Source organism: Bufo bufo, chromosome 2 (assembly GCF_905171765.1).
Source record: "Bufo bufo chromosome 2, aBufBuf1.1, whole genome shotgun sequence".
In the NCBI taxonomy this organism is placed as follows: Eukaryota; Metazoa; Chordata; class Amphibia; order Anura; family Bufonidae; genus Bufo; species Bufo bufo.
The window spans coordinates 21322445-21344908 of record NC_053390.1 but is presented as its reverse complement, the minus strand read 5'-3'; the positions used below and the strand labels follow the sequence as shown (position 1 = coordinate 21344908).

Genomic DNA, 22464 nt, shown 5'->3' with positions numbered 1-22464 from the left:
ATCCGCCTAGGTTCCGGCTACAACTAGAGCCCAAACATGGTTGCCGCTATTGGGTTTCTGTGGGAGAGATGGATATTTTCCTTCCCTGGCATGCCACCATCAAGCAAAGCTATGGGCATGTTCACCGTGGCCACCAGGACACAAATATACATTCGGTTTGCGCCTCTGCGATGGCCTTAGCGATTCATATTCCTTATGAAAATGTAGGTGCCCAAACATGTCTGGGAGGTATCATTGATCTTGGGCAAGAGTGAGACCCCCCCTGCTGGGGGTTTCCTGCAGATTGGTCGCCTCCAAACTGGCTGGTTGAGGTGTGACATTATCCACTTGGGGCCCCTCCTTGAAAGCCTGGACCCCTGGGGCTTTCTCCCTTGCTAGTGACAATCAGTGGCTGGGGGGGTGGGAACATATTTTGCATGTTACACTGACTGTGTAACAGCCAAAAGGTGAATCAAACTGGACAATCAGTGCTGCCAGTAAATAATAATCATTTTCCTCCACATTCAGTCTATGACAATACACTTGTCACGCCGACAATCTGTACCCATACTCATGTATTGGCACTATCTCAATATGATGAGAAATCCCAAGCAATGTCGTGGGTTCACAACCGCAATGTCTTAGTTCCGTACCAGCCACTCTAAAGTGACCTTTATAATGTCCCATCTCTCAGCAGAAGCACTTGCCTAGATAAACGTGCTGTGGGAGAGGAATGACCGGTGACTAACAACCTGAGAGACTTCTTAGGACTTTTCCAAAACTTTTTGGATGAGCCTGGAGGCATTACTTCTGCTGCTTCTCTCTATTACAGCTACGTCAGGGCAGTCTCTCTGTAGGTCAATACACCATCCAGTTCGAAACGATAGTCTCAGAATGGATTGGAATAACAAGGTCTGGTGGCAGCTTTTTGGGAGGGTTTGGCAGGTCAGATCAAGGACGAATTCAGATGGTCGTTTTGTTCCCAACCTCATTGAATGCTCTTGTATCCCTTTCCACCCCTCTTAGATCTGCAGTTCTGTGAGAGTGCTAAGGAAGTGGTACATGAAAGAAATCTCCTCACTAGCACGACCTCCCAGAGACTTCTGTCTCCTTTGCCTTTCAACTCCTGACTAAGAAGAGAACTATTTTACCAATAAATGCAGAAAAGCCCATTGGGACAGGAATTTCTGGATCTTAAGGAAGCAATTGCCATTTTCCACTGCTATTGGAGTGATTTCGGAGAGTAATATTGACACTAGAGAATCTGGAATGGGAGGTATGCTGGTCGTCTGTAACTAGGTAGAGATCTGTTTAGATCTGAACGTTATTTTTTGTGGATTAGTGGTAATTGTGCCTGATTAGTGCAGTTTATAAAAAGGCACAAAAGATGGGGTCATTGAAGTATCCTTAGTAATGGGTGAATGACTTAATGTTCAGAGCTATAATACTTCTGGCAAGGACCATCAAGTTTTCATTCAACAGTACAAGTAGAGCTCTGTCCGTGTGTGAGAGAGGGTTTGGTGGGCATTTAGTGTGTTTTCGTCTTTGCCAGCGCTTCTAATTGGGAGACATTGTTTAAGTTACTGACTTTTTGTTCAAGTATCCATTTGTGCTTACGATGACGCTGCCATCCTGGTATTATTAGTCCTCTAAGTAGTCTACCTTGTGTCTCTTCCCACTGGATTCTTCAGCAGTTTAACCCCTTCTACCATCAGCAGCACATAGGGTTGGAGGGTTTGCTAAGCAGCTGCAGGGCTCCCTCTTCTCCAGACAGTGAAGAGACAAATCCTGGGAACAGGATCTTCCCTACTCACCCTGCAGACACAGAGCTGGAGGAGTTCTGCAGAGCATTCCACAAGAACATGTAGGGGGAAGACCCTGTGTGTATCAGCAGTGTCGTTATACAGCTGGAACTTGTAGTCCTACACATACTACATGCTGCTGAGTATCCCAGCAGTCAGACATTTCACTCAGGGCAGCACTGTTACTCAATCCTTTTGCAGAACAGGGGGAGGGGCAGCCTTTGTTGATGCCCACAAATATTCATGAGTAAAAACCTCAGAGGTTGTTACTGCAGGTAAACAGAGGCCAGAAGGGAACTAGGGAAATAAGGAAATATATACATTTTTTTTTTTTTTCCCTAGAACTTGCTTAGCTCATGTATATATTGCTGACCGTCAGATTTACAATGCTATATATTTTTTTTTACATAATTCAGACAACCCCTTTAAGAGACCATGAAAGATTTTGGGTTCAGACAGAAGAGATGAACAGGAAACAAACAGGGTTATAGTCGCACCAAGGTGTAGTGTAATCTAAAATCTTTTTTATTAAGCATAAAACACAGAAAAGAAGGAAACCAGACAAAATGGCTCCAACACTAAGATTTACAATATGTCATTAAAATATATAATCTTCGTATACAGGATTTTTTATGTGACATCAACCGACCTTTTAAATCTAAAGATACAAAGTATAAGTATATTTATAGTTTGGCCTTACTGCATATAGCTGCATTACGGTGTTGCTTTTCTGCAATTATATAAAAAATATTTTTGCCTTTTTATTATTCTCCACACCCAGGTTTGGGGTTATATTGAGAAAATCTAATAAAATATTCAGAATTTTGATTTTGAAAATGCAACCTAAAAATGCATGACGTTTATGCTAACAAACACAGCCCAAATGTGTGGGTGACCTACTGGACAGTGCTTATCTAAGGCTACTTTCACACACAGCGTGCTGCGGTTTTAGTCCGGCCGCCTCTCGGCATGTTTGCCGTGCTGCGGCCGCATCTCTGACCCGTCCACATTAAAGTGAATGGGGCTGGAGTGGACTTCCGATGGCACTCGTGGGCTAGCGTTAGCACGGATCTGGCAGGCTGTTCCCCTGCTGGAACAGCCTGCTGGACCCTGCTTACGCTTAGGTAAAAGTAGCCTTAGATATACAAAATACTAATAATTTAATGACATCAATATCCTATCGGTGGGGGTCCGACACCCGCAGCTCACTGATCAGCTGTATCACGGGAAAGCGCGCACAGTGCGCAAGTGCCTTCTCCTGTCTCTCATCCTGCTCCCAATACACATAGCACTGGACAGAAAGAGAGACAGGAGACGGCAGTTGCGCACTGTGTGCGCCTTCCCATCATACAGCTGATCGGCGAGCTGCGGGTGTCGGACCCCTGCCGATAGGATATTGATGTTGCTAAATTATTAGTATTTTGTATATCCAAGACTACCATTACATAAACGTTAGCAGGGGAACAGCCTGCCAGATCCATGCTAACGCTAGCCCACGAGTGCCACCGGAAGTCCACTCCAGCCCCATTGATGACCTATCCTAAAGCAGCCAGATCCCAGCTCTAAAAATAGCTAAATGACAGCAAGTTGAGCAACTATTCTAAGACTTGCTGTCTGCATGGACACTTTAACATGTAGCCAGTTATTTATCAGTCTGTGAATAACTAGGTTAGAATTCATTGTTATTACAAAAAATAATATAGTTTCTTCTGATCCAATGAGTTTTATCATTTAAATTCCTTACCAAACATCAAAACTGCTTCTCTCCTTTGTGACTTGCCTGATGCTTCTTAAGTTTGGCTTTAGTAGTAAAACATTTCTCACATTCTGAACATGGATATGGCTTCTCTCCTTTGTGAACTCTCTCATGTTTAACAAAACCTGATTTATCTGCAAAACATTTCCCACATTCTGAACATGAATACGGCTTCTCTCCGGTGTGAATTCTTTCATGTGTAACTAGATTTGATTTATGTGCAAAACATTTTCCACATTCTGAACATGAATACGGCTTCTCTCCTGTGTGACATATCTCATGGGAAACAAGTTCTGATTTTTGTTTAAAACAATTCCCACATTCTAAGCATGCATATGGCGTCTCTCCTGTGTGAATTCTCTCATGTTTAACAAGACTTGATTTATCTGTAAAACATTTCTCACATTCTGAACATGAATATGGCTTCTCTCCTGTGTGAATTCTCTCATGTTTAACAAGACTTGATTTATGACCAAAGCATTTCCCGCATTCTAAACATGAATATGGTTTCTCCCCTGTGTGAATTCTCTTATGTGAAACAAGAAGTGATTTTTCTGCAAAACATTTACCACATTCTGTACATGAATATGGTTTCTCCCCTGTGTGAATTCTCTCATGGGAAACAAGTGCTGACGTTTGTTTAAAAGATTTCCCACACTCTGAACATGAGTATGGCTTCTCTCCTGTGTGACTTCTTTCATGTTTAACAAGACTTGATTTATCTGCAAAGCATTTCTCACATTCTGAACATGAATATGGCTTATCTCCTGTGTGAAGTCTCTCATGTGCAACAAGACTTGATTTAGCTGTAAAGTCTTTCCCACATTCTAAACATGAATATGGCTTCTCTCCTGTGTGAATTCTCTCATGTTTAACAAGACTTGATTTATGACCAAAGCATTTCCCGCATTCTAAACATGAATATGGTTTCTCCCCTGTGTGAATTCTCTTATGTGAAACAAGAAGTGATTTTTCTGCAAAACATTTACCACATTCTGTACATGAATATGGTTTCTCCCCTGTGTGAATTCTCTCATGGGAAACAAGTGCTGACGTTTGTTTAAAAGATTTCCCACACTCTGAACATGAGTATGGCTTCTCTCCTGTGTGACTTCTTTCATGTTTAACAAGACTTGATTTATCTGCAAAGCATTTCTCACATTCTGAACATGAATATGGCTTATCTCCTGTGTGAAGTCTCTCATGTGCAACAAGACTTGATTTAGCTGTAAAGTCTTTCCCACATTCTAAACATGAATATGGCTTCTCTCCTGTGTGAAGTTTCTCATGTTTAACAAGATGTGATTTATCTACAAAACATTTCCTACATTCTGAACATGAATATGGCTTCTCTCCTGTATGACGTCTTTTATGGGAAGCAAGTTCTGATTTTTGTGCAAAACATTTTCCACATTCTGAACATGAATATAGCTTTTCTCCTGTGTGAAGCCTCTGATGTAAAACAAGATGTGATTTATCTGTATAACATTTCCCACATTCTAAACATGAATATGGCTTCTCTCCTGTGTGAATTCTCTCATGTCTAACTAGATGTGATTTCTGTAGAAAAGCTTTCCCACATTCTGAACAAGAATATGGCTTCTCTCCTGTATGACGTTTTTCATGGTAAACAAGTTGTGATCTTTGTTTAAAACGTTTACCACATTCTGAACATGAATATGGCTTTTCTCCAGTGTGAATTCTCTTATGTTGAACAAGACGTGATTTATCTATAAAGCATTTCCCACATTCTGAACATGGATATGGTTTCTCTCCTGTGTGACTTCTCTCATGTCTAACAAGATTTGATTTATTTGTAAAACATTTCCCACATTCTGAACATGAATACGGTTTATCTCCTGTGTGAATTTTCTTATGTCCAGCAAGACTTGATTCTGCTGTAAAGCATTTCCCACATTCTGAACATGAATATGGCTTCTCTCCTGTGTGAATTCTTTGATGTATAACAAGATAGAATTTATTTGTATAACATTTCCCACATTCTGAACATGAATATGGCTTCTCTCCTCTATGACATCTGTCATGTTTAACAAGACTTGATTTATCTGTAAAATATTTCTTACATTGTGAACATGAATATTGCTTCTCCACTGTGTGAATTCTTCTATGTGCAGAAACACTTGATCTCTTTGTAAACTCTTTACCACACTTAAACCTTTTACCCCCTTTCTGACCTGTACTTTTAGTAACAATCTGTGATTGGTTAAGAGATGGTTCCTCACGATTAGGGCGATTATGTGATAGATCTGTATTAGGAAGTCCTGAATGTACAATAAAGTTGCCTCCTGAAGAGCGCTGCATGATATCTTCACGTTCTACTTTATAATTTGGTTGTAACATCAAGTTTCCTTTAAAATGTTTTCTGGAATTCTCTGTGGAGATAAAAATTGCAATTATTTTTTATTTATTTTTGTAAATCATTGAGTAGACAAACTTTAATATACCATTCCTATTAAGCCGGAATTAGATCCAGAAAAAAATAAGGGAGTCATTTATGAAAGGAAGGCCCTTTGTGTCGCAATCTGCGACTTCTCCCCGATTATACCAGGTCTAAAAAAGTGGGCGCGGCGTGAGCATGGAAGGGTCGGCAGGCCTGTCTCATTTACTATTTTGTATGACTGTTTTAGGCATAAAAAATAGTCTAAATGTAAGACAGTTCGGTGAGGATGATGTGTTCAGGGTGATGTGCAGTGTTAGTTTTGAATTTAGGCCTTTAGAACTTTGGTCTCATCAGACCAGAGCACCAACTTCCACATGTTTGCAGTGTCCCCTACTGTACATGGCTTGTGGCAAACTGCAAACAGGACTTCTTATGGGCTGCGTTCAAAAATGACTTTCTTATTGCCACTCTCTCATAAAGGTTAGATTTGTGGAGGACATGACTAATAATTTTCCAGTGTGCGCCCATACAAGATAAACTAAGATGAGGATGATTGTAAAGCTCTTCTGACCATCTCAGGCCCCCATTGATTAGTGCTAAGGATAAACTGGTGCATGTTAAGTTCACACATAGGCTCTACTATACCCCACTTAGACTCAATATTATGGGTACATTCCCCTTAGGTGAGTTCCCCAGATGTCGTCTGGCAGAGGGTACAATACTGCACATGTTTTGGGACTTTAGAGTCTTGCAGATGTATTGGAGAGAGGTTTTGGAGTTTATGGAGACATCTTCGGATAAGCCAAACATATTGTCATGCCCCACTCTGACGATGTGCGGAGGTCAGCCAGGATTGCAGCACGAGTCTAGTATTTGTTTTGATGCTGTCCTGGATCCGCCTCGCATCAGGTGCACTGGGTGGAGTCATTAGTTTAAATGGTCTCCAGCTAAAGTGCTCTGAGCGGATTATACTGTTCATTATGGTCTGGGAAGTTTGGAAGGAAGGTTGGCTGTTTGTTCCTGCTCTCAGCAGATAAGTGTCTTTTCTTGTTTGGTTGTTTATGTCATCTTACCCATCCAGGTTCTGTGCGAGCTGGCTGCTCCTTTCTCCCCACTTCACCATCTCAGGGAGTTCAGGGTTCTGTTAGTTTAGGCTGGTGGACACAGCAAATCTACCATCAAGATTTGTCTGTGGGCTGAGCATTGCAGGGAAAGAGGTCAGGGATAAATTAGGAGGTGACCCTTCCCCTGTCTCTCGTCCAGAGCCTGGTTGGTGTGTTATCTGTTTAACTGTGCACGTCCGCCGTGACATTATAATCCGCCATACTGTGACCGCCATTTCTCAGTGTTTATGTGATGGCGTCAATTGATGCACTGGTTGACCGCATGCAGGGTTTGTCCCTGGAGGTTGCGGATCTACGTAGTACGGTCACACAGTGTCAGAGGGTGTTGGCTTCAGGTACAGGTCAAATTGTTGGGGAGCCTAAAGTCGCTCTTCCGGAGAAATTTGCAGGGGGTACTGATGATTTTTTCCGTTTTAAGGAATCATGTAAGTTGTACTTTCGATTGTGCCCATTTTCATCCGGTAATGAGGATCAGAGGGTGGATATCGTCATGTCTTTGCTGAAAGGGGACGCGCAATCCTGGGCTTTTTTCCTGCCGCCCGGTTCTCTGGCTCTCCGGTCGGTGGAGGAATTTTTTAAAGCCCTGGGATATATTTACGATGACCCAGATCGAGTTTCGATGGCAGAGTCAAAATTACGTAACTTACTACAGGGTAAACATACTGCTGAGGTTTACTGCACAGAGTTTAGGAGGTGGGCTACTGAGTCAGGGTGGATCGACCCCGCATTACGTAGCCAGTTTTGTCAGGGGTTATCTGAAAGGTGAAGGATGCTCTGGCTTTTCATGAATACCCAGATACTTTGGAAAATGCAATGTCTTTGGCGATACGTTTGGATAGATGGATCAGAGAGAGGTGTATGGGTCCCTCTGTGCAGGGGATTCCTCCCGTGTGTGGTTTTGTTTCACCAGCTGCCCAGGGAGATATTGCTTGTTATTCTGGAGTAGGAGAGGAACCCATGCAGTTAGGTCAGATATCTTTCCATTCGGATAGTAGAGACTTTTGTAAAGCGCACAATTTATGTTTCTTTTGTGGAAAGAGGGGTCATTTTGTTTTTTCTTGTCGGTATGTTGAATCACAGGGGAAAGTAATAAAGAAAAAAGAAAAAGAAAAAAAAAACTCCCTCACACTTGGTAGTATGAATGGTGTGGTAGAGCAGACTGGTATGCAAGTTCCCTGCAGTTCCCGTTTTCTCCTTTCAGCTATGGTGACGCTAGAGTCTCGAAATGTGTTTGTTGATGTTTTTCTTGATTGTGGTGCTGGGGTAAATTTAATTGACTTTCTGTTTCTTGAGGGTTTGGGACTAAGTATTTACACGTTAGATAAACGAGATTCGTGTTTTTGCCATTGATTCTTCCCCTCTTTCTCAAGGGAGCCTTACTCACGTTGTTCATGATATTCATTTAAGGATGGGTGATTCACATGCTGAGATTATTTCCTGTTTCGTCATGAAGGATTTGCCAGCTCCAATAGTTTTGGGGTTGCCATGGTTGTCTAAACATAACCAAATTATAGACTGGCAGGCGAGACAAATCATTGGTTGGAGCAAGTTTTGTTCGGATAATGGTCTTGTCACATCTATTTCTGAAGTGTCCGTTACGGCCTTGCCTCAGTATCTCTCAGATTTTTTGGACGTGTTTGTGGAGGGTGGGGCTCAGGAATTGCCCCCTCATCGTGACTATGATTGTCCTGTGAATCTCATTCCGGGGGCTAAGTTGCCTAAGTTTCGGCTCTACAACCTCTCTCAACCAGAGATAGAGGTCATGCGAAAGTATGTCGCCGAGAGTTTGGCAAAGGGTCATATTAGACCATCTAAGCCTCCAGTGGCTGTAGGTTTGTTCTTCGTGAAGAAGAAAGATGGATCACTGAGACCGTGTTTGTATTTCCGGGAGCTGAGTCGTATTAAAGTCCGGGATCCATATCCCCTGCCTTTGATCTCTGATCTTTTTGATCAGATTGTTGGAGCCAAGGTGTTCTCCAAGTTGGATTTGAGAGGAGTATACAATCTGATCAGGATCAAGGAGGGGGATGAGTGGAAAACGGCCTTCAATACACACGAGGGTCATTTTGAGAACCTGGTAATGCCTTTTGGGTTGACGAATGCGCCAGCGGTATTTCAGCGATTCGTCAATGATATTTTTCATCATTTGGTGGGGAGGTTCGTAGTAGTCTACCTTGATGACATTTTAATTTATTCTCCTGATCTGAAGACCCATCAGGATCATGTGAGACAGGTTTTGACGATCCTGCGGGAGAATAAGTTATACGCCAAATTGGAGAAATGTTTGTTTGCGGTGCAAGAGCTTCCATTTTTGGGATACATGCTTTCTGATTCTGGTTTTCGTATGGACCCCGAAAAGGTCCGGGCGGTTCTGGAGTGGGACCGACCGGAGAATCAGAAAGCTTTGATCCGATTTTTGGGGTTTACAAATTATTTTAGAAAATTTATTTTGAATTATTCCACGCTAGTCAAACCTCTTACTGATATGACCAAGAAGGGCGCTGATGTCTCTGTCTTGTCGGATGAGGCATTGCAGGCCTTTTCGGCTATTAAGGAGCGTTTTGCGTCTGCTCCCATTCTGGTGCAGCCGGATGTATCTCAGCCATTCATGGTCGAGGTTGATGCATCAGAGGTGGGGGTTGGGGCGGTGCTTTCGCAGGGTCCTTCTCCTGGCAAGTGGGTCCCGTGTGCCTTCTTCTCCAGGAAGCTGTCGGTCGCCGAGCAGGAATTATGATGTTGGAGATAGGGAGTTGTTGGCGATCCAAGTTGGCCTTTGAAGATGGCGTCACTGGTTTAGAGGGGGCTTCTCACCCCGTTACTGTGTATACAGACCATAAGAATTTGGCTTACCTGCAATCTGCCAAGCGTCTGAACCCTAGACAGGCCAGATGGTCATTGTTTTTACAGGTTTCAATTTCGTGGTTTACCTTTCGCCAGGGGTCAAGAACGTCAAGGCAGATGCCTTGTCTCGCAGCTTCCCTGGGGGAGGTGATTCAGAAGATCCGAGCGCCGATTTTGGCGGATGGAGTGGTGGTCTCCGCTCTGTACCCTGAATTGGGAGATGGAGGTGTTGGGAGCTCAGGAGGGGGCTCCTGGTTCGTGTCCCCCAGGGAGGTTTGTTTGTTCCTGAGGCCTACGATACAAGGATGTTCAAGGAACATCACGATACTGTTCTCGCTGGACATCCTGGTGGTAAGTCCACCTGTGATCTGGTGTCCCGGAGGTTCTGGTGGCCAGGTTTGCAAAAGAGTATTGAGAATTACGTGGCAGCTTGTGAAACCTGCGCTCGGTCTAAGGTTGCTCATACCGCCTGGTTCACTTCTTCCATTGTCTATTCCATCTCGTCCTTGGACACATTTGTCCATGGACTTTATTACGGACCTACCGAGTTCGCTCCGGGAGAACAGTGATTTGGTGGTAGTCGATCGTTTCAGTAAAATGGCTCACTTTATACCACTAACAAGTCTGCCTAACGCTAAGACTCTTGCGCAGATTTTTGTGGATAATATTGTTAAATTGCACGGTATTTCTTCGGATGTTGTCTCTGATAGGGGCACGCAGTTTGTCTCCAGGTTTTGGAGGGCGTTCTGCTCTCGACTTGTCATTCAACTTTCTTTCTCGTCGGCTTTTCATCCACAGTCGAATGGTCAGACGGAGCGTACCAATCAAAACCTGGAGACCTACTTGAGGTGCTTTGTGGCTGAGAATCAGGAGGAATGGTCCTCATTCTTTCCCTTAGCAGAATTTGCATTGAATAACCGTAGGCAGGAGTCCACGGGTAAGTCGCCATTTTTGGCGCATACGGTTTCCATCCTCAGTTTGGTACCTTTTCTGGGTCTGGTTCCTCCGGGATGCCAGAGGAGAGGAGATTCTCTTCTGCCTTATCTTCTATCTGGCGGGGGATTCAAGGAATTTGGAGAGGATGGGTGAGAGGTATAAACGAATGGCTGACAGGAGACGTGTGACTGGTCCGGACCTGTGTGTGGGTGATTTGGTGTGGTTGTCCACTAGGAATATCAAGTTGAGAATGCCATCTTGGAAACTGGGTCCAAGATTTGTTGGTCCCATAAAAGATTTCTGCTGTGATCAATCCTGTGGCATTTCGACTTGATCTGCCGCAGACTTGGAGGATCCACGATGTTCTTCCACAAGTCTTTACTAAAAAAATATGTTAAACCGGTGGTACCATCGCCATTGCCTCCTCCTCCTATTCTGGTCGAGGGGAAAACTTGGAGGTCGAGATCTCCAGGATTCTCGACTCGAGAGTTCTGCTGCGGGTTCCCCTCCAGTACCTGGTTCACTGGAGGGGATACGGTCCTGAGGAGAGGATGTGGGTTCCGGCGTCAGATGTCAACGCCAGCCGTCTGGTGAGGGCCTTTCATAGGTCCCATCCGGATAAGGTTGGTCCAGGGTGTCCGGAGGTCACCGGTAGAAGGGGGGGTACTGTCATGCCCCACTCTGACGATGTGCGGAGGTCAGCCAGGATTGCAGCACGAGTCTAGTATTTGTTTTGATGCTGTCCTGGATCTGCCTCGCATCAGGTGCACTGGGTGGAGTCATTAGTTTAAATGGTCTCCAGCTAAAGTGCTCTGAGCGGATTATACTGTTCATTATTGTCTGGGAAGTTTGGAAGGAGGTTGGCTGTTTGTTCCTGCTCTCAGCAGATAAGTGTCTTTTCTTGTTTGGTTGTTTATGTCATCTTACCCATCCAGGTTCTGTCGCGAGCTGGCTGCTCCTTTCTCCCCACTTTACCATCTCAGGGAGTTCAGGGTTCTGTTAGTTTAGGCTGGTGGACACAGCAAATCTACCATCAAGATTTGTCTGTGGGCTGAGCATTGCAGGGAAAGAGGTCAGGGATAAATTAGGAGGTGACCCTTCCCCTGTCTCTCGTCCAGAGCCTGGTTGGTGTGTTATCTGTTTAACTGTGCACGTCCGCCGTGACACATATTAAACCCTAAAGTTTGCCTCTTTGGATTAGTTGACGATCTTCCCCCTACTGTGGCACTACGCACCTTGTTTAAGTTACTACTGTACTATGCTAGGAAGGCTATTCTGTATAACTGGAATCATCCGAAGAGAACAACTAGAAATGCCTGACAGAGAGGTGAATGTGGTGCAGCCACTGTATAAAGTTACCCAATTGTGCAGAGGTTGCCCGGATAAATGTGATAAAGTTTGGGAAACTTTGGTTACGGGTCTCCCACTGGCCTGGACCCTGTGACTCCCCTGATCAATTCTCTCATATACTGCACTTCCCTACCCTCCTCCAATTATTGTTTTATATATATATATATATATATATATATACACACACACACATATACACACACACACACACACACACACACAGAGTGGATATTAAAAGTCTACACACCCCTGTTAAAATGACAGGTTTCTTTGATGTATAAAAAAAAAATGGAGACAAAAATTAATAATTTCAGAACTTTTTCCACCTTTACTGTGACCTATAAACTGTACAACTCATTGATAAACAAACTGAAATCTTTTAGGTAGAGGGAAGAAAAAAAAATTTTAAAAAAATTATAAGGTTGCATAAGTGTGTACACCCTTTAACTAATAACTTTGTTTGAAGCATCTTTTGATTGTATTACAGCACTCAGTCTTTTTGGGTATGAGTCTAAAAGCATGGCACATTTTTGACTTGGCAAGATTGCCCACTCTTCTTTGCAAAACACTCCAAATCTGTCAGATTGCGAGGGCATCTCCTTGTGCACAAGCCCTCTTCAGATCACCCCTCAGATTTTCAATCGATTCAGGTCTGTGCTCTGGCTGGGCCATTCCAAAACTTTAATCTTCTTCTGGTGAAGCCATTCCTTTGTTGATTTGGATGTATGCTTTGGGTCATTGTCATGCTGAAAGATGAAGTTCCTCTTCATGTTCAGCTTTCTAGCAGAAGCCTGAAGGTTTTGTGCCAATACTGACTGGTATTTGGAACTGTTCATAATTCCCTCTAGCTTAACTAAGGCCCCAGTAGCAGCTGAAGAAAAACAGCCCCTTGGCATGATGCTGCCACCACTATGCTTCACTGTGGGTATGGTGTTCTTTTGGTGATGTTGCAGTGTTGTTTTTGTCGGCAAACATATCTTTTGAATTGTGGCCAAAAAGTTTAACCTTGGTTTCAATCAGACCATAACACCCTTTCCCACATGCTTTTTGGGAGACTTCAGATGTGTTTTTGCAAAATGTAGCCTGGCTTGGATGTTTTTTCTCTCGTTAAGAAAGGCTTTCGTCTTGCCACTCTAACCCCATAGCCCAGACATATCAAGAATACGGGAGATTGTTGTCACATGTACCACACCAGCCAGTACTTGCCAGATATTCCTGCAGCTCCTTCATGTTGCTGTAGGCCTCTTGGTAGCCTCCCAGACCAGTTTTCTTCTGGTCTTTTCATCAATTTTGGAGGGACGTTCAGTTCTTGGTAATGTCACTGTTGTGCCATATTTCTCCACTTGATGATCACTGTGTTCCAAGGTATAATCTAATGCCTTTGAAATTCTTTGTACCCTTCTCCTGACTGATACCTTTTAACAAATGAGATTCCTCTGATCCTACGGATGCTCTCTGTGGACCATGGCTTTTTGCTGTGGGATGCGACTAAGAAAATTTCAGGAAAGACCAACTAGAGCAGCGTACTTTTATTTGGGGGTTAATTCAGAGGCACTTTAAATGATGGGCAAGGTGTATGCTGACTCCTATTTACATGATTTAAATGTGATAGCGTAATTCTGAACACTAGCTACATCCCCCAGTTTATAAGAGGGTGTGCACACTTATGCAACCACATTATTTTAGTTTAGTTTTTTTTCTTCCCTCCACCTAAAAGATTTCAGTTTGTTTTTCAATTGAGTGGTACAGTTTAGAGGTCACATTAAAGGTGGAAAAAGTTCTGAAATGATTTATCTTTTTTTCAGTTTTTTACAGCACAGAAAGCTGACATTTTAACAGGGGGTGAGTAGACTTTTAATATCCACTGTGTATATATATTATTTAATTTTTTTTTTACAGTTTAGGTTTTACTTGTTGTATGACTGTGGATAGCGGTCGGGCGGTCTGTTGATGAAGATTATATGTAAGTAACCTTATATATCAGATAGTGTTTGATGCCCGCATACTTATTGTTTGGGCTAGGAAAAAAGTTGAAGAAACAGTGGTAATGTTTTTTTATAACACAGCTGTTATGCTGTCTGTAACTGTCTAATTGATACTGCATCTTTTGTACTATATGCCTTCCATACTTTGTTTCTTTGAATAAATCTTCCGGTGGACAGATTCTCCCACTTCAGCTATGGAAGTCTGCAGCTCCTCAAGGGTAAACATGGGCCTCTTTGCTGCTTCTCTAATTAGTACAATAGTACTTTGTGTTTCTTTATTACATAAAATCAAAATAAAATATATTTAAGTTTGTTGGTGTAACGTTAAAATGTGGAAAAGTTCAGGGGGTATGAATACTTTTTAAAGGCATTGTATATCTCTGACAAATAAACCTGAATAGTCAGAGGTAAATGCAATGGCTGTAAGATCCTGTAAGACTTTTTCTTTGTAGTTTACTATACCAGCCCGACAGATACCAATAGGACACCACTTACCATATGGCAGGAGAAGAGCCTTATCCATATGTCTGACTTACAGTATAAGGAAAATAAAGGGCCCTATTGTGATGTTAAAAGAGCCTAACGTGTAACTACTCCATTACATGTCACTGCACACACGTGTATACACTGCACATGATGGGTCTTACCTCGTGATATAAGAGGCTGGTGCTTCTCCATCATGGCCTCCTTGTACAGACCCTTGTGTCCTTCTATATACTCCCACTCCTCCATAGAGAAATAGACAGTGACATCCTGACACCTTATAGGAACCTGACAACACAATGACACCGTCATCACCCAAACCCCTCTAGTGCTGTTACTGGAGAATTTCCTAGCATTCCCAGCAGTGATACCTCTCCAGTCAGCAGCTCCATCATCTTGTGGGCGAGTTCTACGATCTTCTGTATCCGGGGGTGAGGCCCTGTCATGGGGTGAGGGGTCCTGCTCCGCCCTCCTGACTCCTGGAGATGGATGATGGTAGTCACACAGTCCCCCGATGTCTTCTTCACTATTGTGTACTCCTGTGGATGCAAAGAGACACTTAGGGAATAAACCCTTCAGGGGCAATGTGCTCTCCTCCGGCCCTTTCCTCCTGGGTATAACTTGCCTACTTACAGTACCTTCTCATGGCTCCTACATGACCATTGGTCACTGGTCACATGATACATTACTAACCATATAGGGTGCTGATCTTCAGGTTCTCCATCACTTGGAAGGTCTGGAGGCCGTTCTTCAGGACCCTGGACTCTTCCTATCACTTCCTATGATGGATTCTCCTTCCGATGTCTGACTTGTTACACAATACAATAAAAAGGAGCGAAATCTAGAAAAGTTTACCTTGCCGCTCAGCAGGGAGATGATCTCCAAGGTGAAGTCTAATATTTTTCTGCTGATCTCCTTTCTGTCCATCCTTGGTGGCTCATTCAGGAGAAGAGTCGTATTGCTGGTTTTCTTCCTCCCCCCTTCAAAAAAAGAAATAAAGGTTAATCAGTGAGTCCAATGTCCCCTATAATGAAGCTGAGAAAAAGTACAACTCATCCTGCAAAACTCAGCACTGATGGGAAAAAAACCTGAGCTCTGTGTGTATCTAAGCTCCTGGCAGTGCAGTGTGTGGAGGCAGGAGACTATGTTCCCAGCATGTCCTGAGTTTCTCAGTTGGTGACTTGGGCCGGTCGGCGCATAGTCCACTGCACACACGGATCGCACTTGGGTAAGAATACTTGTGTCTGAATCAGGCCTAAGGCAGCCGTAGACCTTCAATAGAGGTGGGATTAACCCTTCTCCTCCTGGAAGCTCTTCCTCCAGGACCTCATACAAATACTCCAGTGTCATGTCTTCTGGATCGGGAGAGGTCAGTGAGCTGCTGCCAGGAATGGGCACGCTGAATTTAATATTCCTGATCCTTATTTCCCCTCACATTATCTTTTTTGGGTGTAATCAGGAGCCCCCCATACACATCAGATACTCGCCCAGCCCTGCCAACATCAGCCGATGGTAATTTATTGTGAATAGACACTTTTTATTTTATTCAATATTGTTTATTGAATCCTATAAAACATCCAGATAAAACTTGTCTCTGGTAAATTCTGCTCTTCATTCAAATTAACGTTTACAAAGATCCCCTCAGTGTGAGCAGAAACAGGAGGTGGCAGTCCGGGGTCACTCCTGTCCAAACCTCTATTAACTCTCTATCTCCTCCCCTGCATCCAGGTAGTCACAGACGTCCCATACATCTGCAGTGGCAGGGTTTGTGGTGGCCCCAATGCCACGCTGGGTCCCCCAGACACTGTCAAGGTGTCACCATGTGTTTCTGCTCTCCAAAAGGGATGGTAAGGTGTGGTGTGCCCCAATGGTAAATAAGTCCAGAGAGTCGGGGTCTGCAGTAACCAGGGTGTATCTTTACTGGAGGAATTCAGGTGTAAAACAATACAGGCGAGGCGTAGGTCTGGCTTCTCCAGTCTCCTCCCTGGCAGGAGAAGGGTTTGATGCTGAGGAAAGGCCTGACCTAGATGTCCCTCTCTCTCTCAGAAGGCTGGTACCCTGGCTAAAGGCTGGAGATCCACGGTCTGTAGCTCAGTAGTCTGGGTGGCTCCTTGGTCAAAGGGCTGTTGACCCATGATTTGGGGCTCAGCGTCCCCATCCCAGTGTCTTCTTCTGGTTACTCACGCAGACTGGCATGAGTCTCCCCTCCAAGCACTGGTCCCTAACTGCAGCACACTAGTCGCTCTGACTGCTCTCCTTATATATAGAGATGTCGCGAACATAACATTTTCTGTTCGCGAATGGCGAACGCGAATTTCCGCCATAGACTTCAATAGGCAGGCGAATTTTAAAACCCACAGGGACTCTTATGGCCACAATAGTGATGGAAAAGTTGTTTCAAGGGGACTAACACCTGAACTGTGGCATGCCGGAGGGGGATCCATGGCAAAACTCCCATGGAAAATTACATATTTGACGCAGAGTCTGGTTTTAATCCATAAAGGGCATAAATCACCTAACATTCCTAAATTGTTTGGAATAACATGCTTTAAAACATCAGGTATGATGTTTTAAAGCATGTTATTCCAAACAATTTAGGAATGTTAGGTGATCAGGTAGTGTATCGATCAGGTAGTGTAAGGGTTACGTCCGCTTCACAGTGACAGACCAAACTCCCCGTTTAACGCACCGCAAACAGTCCATTTACACAACCGCAAACTCCCCATTTGCACAAGGTTGGATACCAAGCTAGTCATGTCCCGTTCCTTGTCCTCAGTGATGTCATTGAAGGTCTCTTCCTCCACCTAGCCACGTACAACATTGAGGGTCCCCGAAAGGTGACAACAAGCCCCCTGGGACGCCTGCTGTGGTTGGTCTTCCACCTCATTAGTTTAATCCCTGTTACGTCCCCGATCAGGGGACGTGTATATAGAATCGATTTTAGGAACCGGGAGATGAAAAAGATGCTTGGTCGGTCCTCCTACGTCCAATTTGGGGCACTGTGCGTGCAATCTACTGTGCCACCATATAGGACCGGTGTGTTAAGTAGTACTATTCCTATCAGTTTAATCCCTGTTACGTCCACTAGTATTATTATAATAATAATAATAATAATAATAATAATAATAAGGTGTGTTAAGTAGTACTATTCCTATCAGGGGACGTGTATGGAATAGATTTTAGACAACCGCAAAGAGTTGTCAATAGTTGACACACTCATGACACGTGCGCACGTTTGGGAGATTGCAGGCGATGGAGGTTTTTCAAAGCCTATGGTCATGCTGAGGTAGTTCAGTGACAGTTAAGTGACCCAGAAAACAATGATTCTGTAGTGTGGGCCCATTGTTGGCCTAGTAGGCTTTAATGATCACCTTAGATGATCACAAAGAAAATTTATGTTTTTTCTATGCAAAATTATCCAGCCGATCACTTTTGGTCTGTTCACAATGAAGCAACGACCTTATTATCTGGGGTGTACCAACATTGCCATTGCCAACACACTCATAGAGGTGGTCGCTTCATTGTGATACGCAAGCCCCTTCACCACAACAAGGTAACGATCACGAAGGGGAATTCACACATGTATGTGCCTTTTTTTGTTGTTTGGTTTTTGCCTGAAAAATTAGGTATTGTTGCAGCCGCTGCTGTAGCAGTGGCCAGAAAAATTGATGTTTCCCAGGCAGAAAGTGCCCTAAAACATTGCGGCTTGAACCCTAGTTGGTGGCGGATAAGACACACAAGTCACCCGGCATTCAGAGATAAAATACAGCAGCGTATGGACCATTTTTAGCCCAAGGCAGCTCATCTCATCACACTCCGCTACGGCCTGATCCAGCACTCTTCGCAGGGCACGCTCCAGGAATAAAACAAATGGTATGATGTCGCTGATGGTGCCTTCGGTGCGACTGACTAGGTTTGTCACCTCCTCAAAAGGACGCATGAGCCTACAGGCATTGCACATGAGCATCCAGTAATGTGGCAAAAAAATTCCCAGCTCCGCAGAGGCTGTCCTAGCACCCCGGTCATACAAATACTTGTTGACGGCTATTTCTTTTTGGAGCAGGCGGTCGAACATTAGGAGTGTTGAATTCCAATGTGTCGGGCTGTCGCAAATCAAGTGCCTCACTGGCATGTTGTTTCGCCACTGGATATCTAAAAAGTGCGCCATGGCCATGTAGGAACACCTCAAATGGCCACACACCTTCCTGGCCTGCTTCAGGACATCCTGTAAGCCTGGGTACTTATGCACAAAGAGTTGTATGATCAGATTACACACATGTGCCATGCACGGCACATGTGTCAACTTGCCCAAATTCAATGCCGCCAACAAATTGCTTCCGTTGTCACACACCACTTTGCCGATCTCCAGTTGGTGCGGAGTCAGCCACTGATCCACCTGTGCGTTCAGGGCGGACAGGAGTGCTGTTCCGGTGTGACTCTCTGCTTTCAGGCAAGTCAACCCCAAGACGGCGTGACACTGCAGTATCCGGGATGTGGAATAGCCCCTGGGGAGCTGGGGGGGGTGCCGTTGATGTGGAGCAAGACGCAGCAGCAGAAGAGGACTCAGCCGAGAAGGTCATGGAAGAGGATGGAGTAGGAGGAGTAGGAGGAGTAGAGGAGGTGGCAGCAGGCCTGCCTGTTAGTCGTGGCGGTGTCACCAACTCCTCTGCAGAGCCACGCATTCCATGCTTGGCAGCCGTCAGCAGGTTTACCCAATGCGCAGTGTAGGCGATATACCTGCCCTGAACGTGCTTTGCAGACCAGGTATCAGTGGTCAGATGGACCCTTGCCCCAACACTGTGTGCCAGACATGCCATTACTTCCTTCTGCACAATCGAGTACAGGTTGGGGATTGCCTTTTGTGCAAAGAAATTTTGGCCGGGTACCTTCCACTGCGGTGTCCCAATAGCTACAAATTTTTGGAAGGCCTCAGACTCCACCAGCTTTTATGGTAAAAGCTGGCGGGCTAAGAGTTCCGACAAGCCCAGCTGTCAGACGCCGGGCAAGGGGGGTGACTTTGTGACCATTGGCTTCTTACGCTCAAACATGTCCTTGACAGACACCTGACTGTGGGCAGATGAGCAGGACTGCTCAAGGCGAGAGACGGAGTGGCGGATGGTTGAGAGGGGGCAAGGAGGACAGCAGTGGTTGACGTGGCTGAAGATGCTGGACCAGGAGGAGGATGGCGGCTTTGAGTTTGTGTGCTGCTTGTACTCATGTGTTGATCCCATAGGCGTTTGCGATGTGCGATCATGTGCCTTCGCAAAGCAGTTGTACCTAGGTGGGTGTTAGATTTCCCACGACTCAGTTTCTTTTGGCACAGGTTGCAAATGGCCTCGCTGTTAGTCAGAGGCAGACACACCAAAAAAAATGCCACACTGCTGAGCTCTGAAATGACGGCATTCTGGTGGTGGCAAACAGCATGCGTTGATTGGCGTGCTATCTGGCTGAACCCCGGGTGCCGATGCATGCTGTCTGACTGTGCCACTAGCTCCTTCCGACGACCTCCCCTGCTTCCAACTCGTCTCCTCCCTCCTCCTCCTGTCTCCCCCCATCAGAACTTTCCATCTGTTCTTCTTCTCTTCGAGCGGGCACCCACGTGACATCACGGACACATCGTCATCATCAACCGCTTCACTTGTATCTGACAACTCAGCAAAGGAAGCAGCAGCGGGTTACAACATCATCATCATCATCACCCGTACGTCCATGTGTGTAATGCTGCCTGACTGAGACATATCCCATGTTATCTACATCCTCTGGCAATAATGGTTGCGCATCACTCATTTCTTCCAACTGATGAGTAAATAACTCCTCTGACAGATCAAGTGAAGCGGCTGTGGTGCTAGTGTTGGTGGTGGCGGCAGGCGGGCGAGTGGTAACTTGAGAGGTGCCCGAAGCTGAGCTGGAGGAGGATGGTGCGTCAAGGTTCCGAGCGGAAGCTGTAGAACATGGGTGTCCTGTGTTAGCCAGTCAACTATGTCCTCAGAACACCTGGCATTATTCTAGGGCCAAAGGGAATCACAGCACCACGACCACAACGGCCCCTGCGGGGTGGCCTGCCTCTGCCTGTCATTTTTTTTAGATTAGTTAAGTTGTACTATGCGTGCAAGCTACTGTGACACCAGATATTAGTTGTGCTGAAGTGACACTATGGACTTGCAGCTGGGCCTTAAACACACAAACACGTGTGTGCAACTGACTGCTATTTATTCACAGTCAAAATTGTTGTTTTTCTTTAAATGGAATCGAATGTGACACCAGATATGAGGTGCGCTGGTGACACTATGCACTTGCAGGGCACGAAACACACGCGCGTGCCGGCAACTGACTGCTATTATATTACAGTCAAAAAAGTTTTAGTTTTTTTTAAATGCAAGCTACTGTGACACCAGATATGAGTGGTGGCACTGGGCAAGTGGGCACAGTATACGCTGTGAGCCTGACACACACGCTGGCAGGCAGGCAACTGCAATTAGATTACACAGGAAACTACAACTCCCGTCTGTCATAGACTTGTGTTAGAGCTTCAATGATACCTAATGGGAATGACACAGCAGTTTTTCCAGACAAAAACAAGTCTTCAGACATAACAACAGAGCTAAACCAGAAAGTCACAAGGTCAGGCTGTCTGGTTTTGGTGGTAAACAAATCTGGATTTTCCCCTCCAAAACATGGTCTTTTTTAAACCTTACGGTAGTTGTGGAGAATTACCAGCTTCTCATTCAAAGTCTGAAAGGTCTCTCAGTATTCTTTAACCCTTTCCACAGAGCCTTGCAAATACAGTGCAAATGAACAGGATATATATCACAAAATACATATAATAAAATGCAGTTAAACAGTATTAAACAGTGCAAGGTAACCCTTTCAAGAGAAATAAAGTAGTTGAATGTTAAAGTTGATGTCTTTGAGTAGGGGGAACAGGGCAAATGTCCACAAATGTCCAGACTTTAAAGTACCCCTGCTCCAGGGCACTAGACATCTTCCCCATCCCCCGATCACATCAAACCCATAGAGATGACAATTTAACCCCTTACATGCCTTATTGCCAGACTCTACACCCCGCACCTGCCATCCTGGGCATTATAGTAACTTTTACAAAGCCTTTCCCTGGTGAATACAATAAACGGATATTAACCCCTTTATTACTGTATAAGCTTGGCCCATCAGATGTCATGATAATCTCTATATCAGTGATCGGTCTCCACAATCTGAAGGGAGCACTAGCCTTCCCACCTCTCACCTAGAGGGCATTTGGCCACCCGTACACACAGAATTCTGGAAAGTCTGCACAGGACAGAGTGCCCTATGTACAGAACTTCTAGACTTGGCAGATTTCTGCCATCGAACCCAAAAAGGAGGGTTCCCCCTTATAAAAAGGGGCAAATACATCTGTATATCACTTCACACGACGAGTCTTACCTTGTGATATAAGAGCCTGGTGCTCCTCCATTACATGTCACTGCGCACACGTGTATACACTGCACATGATGGGTCTCACCTTGTGATATCAGAGGCTGGTGCTCCTCCATCATGGCCTCCTTGTACAGATCCTTGTGTCCTTCTATATACTCCCACTCCTCCATGGAGAAATAAACAGTGACATCCTGACACCTTATAGGAACCTGACAACACAATGACACCATCATCACACAGACCCCTCCAGTGCTGTTACTGGAGAATTTCCCAGCAATGTCACCTCTCCAGTCAGCAGCTCGATCATCTTGTGGGTGAGTTCTAGGATCTTCTGCTCATGTATCAGGGGGCAAGGGGGGCGCTCTGTCATGGGGTGAGGGGTCCTGCTCCG

General features: G+C 44.8%; 1 protein-coding gene across 6 annotated transcripts; it reads right to left on the bottom strand.

The window, feature by feature from the left end:
* Positions 1–3194: 3194 nt before the first annotated feature.
* On the bottom strand, positions 3195–22400 carry LOC120991128 (zinc finger protein 260-like). Of its 6 annotated transcripts, XM_040420025.1 has the most exons (4): positions 22159–22276; positions 4371–5930; positions 4271–4286; positions 3195–3934 (listed from the first exon to the last, which is right to left on the bottom strand). In XM_040420025.1, exons 1-4 carry the CDS (start codon positions 22241–22243, stop codon positions 3532–3534), a joined length of 2064 nt encoding a protein of 687 aa, XP_040275959.1. In that variant the 5' UTR covers positions 22244–22276; the 3' UTR covers positions 3195–3531. The 6 variants fall into 6 exon arrangements, with proteins under 6 accessions (XP_040275959.1, XP_040275958.1, XP_040275955.1 ...); XM_040420024.1 differs by having other exon boundaries at positions 3195–3755; positions 3924–5930; XM_040420021.1 differs by having other exon boundaries at positions 3195–4286.
* Positions 22401–22464: the final 64 nt, after the last annotated feature.

Excerpts from the sequence above, each read along its gene's own strand:
- LOC120991128 (XM_040420019.1), bottom strand. The coding sequence starts at position 22,243 with ATGGAGGAGTGGGAGTATATAGAAGGACACAAGGATCTGTACAAGGAG. Across the intron at positions 5,931-22,158 it reads CCAGCCTCTGATATCACAAG|AGAATTCCAGAAAACATTTT; the intron begins GTGAGACCCATC and ends TTATCTCCACAG.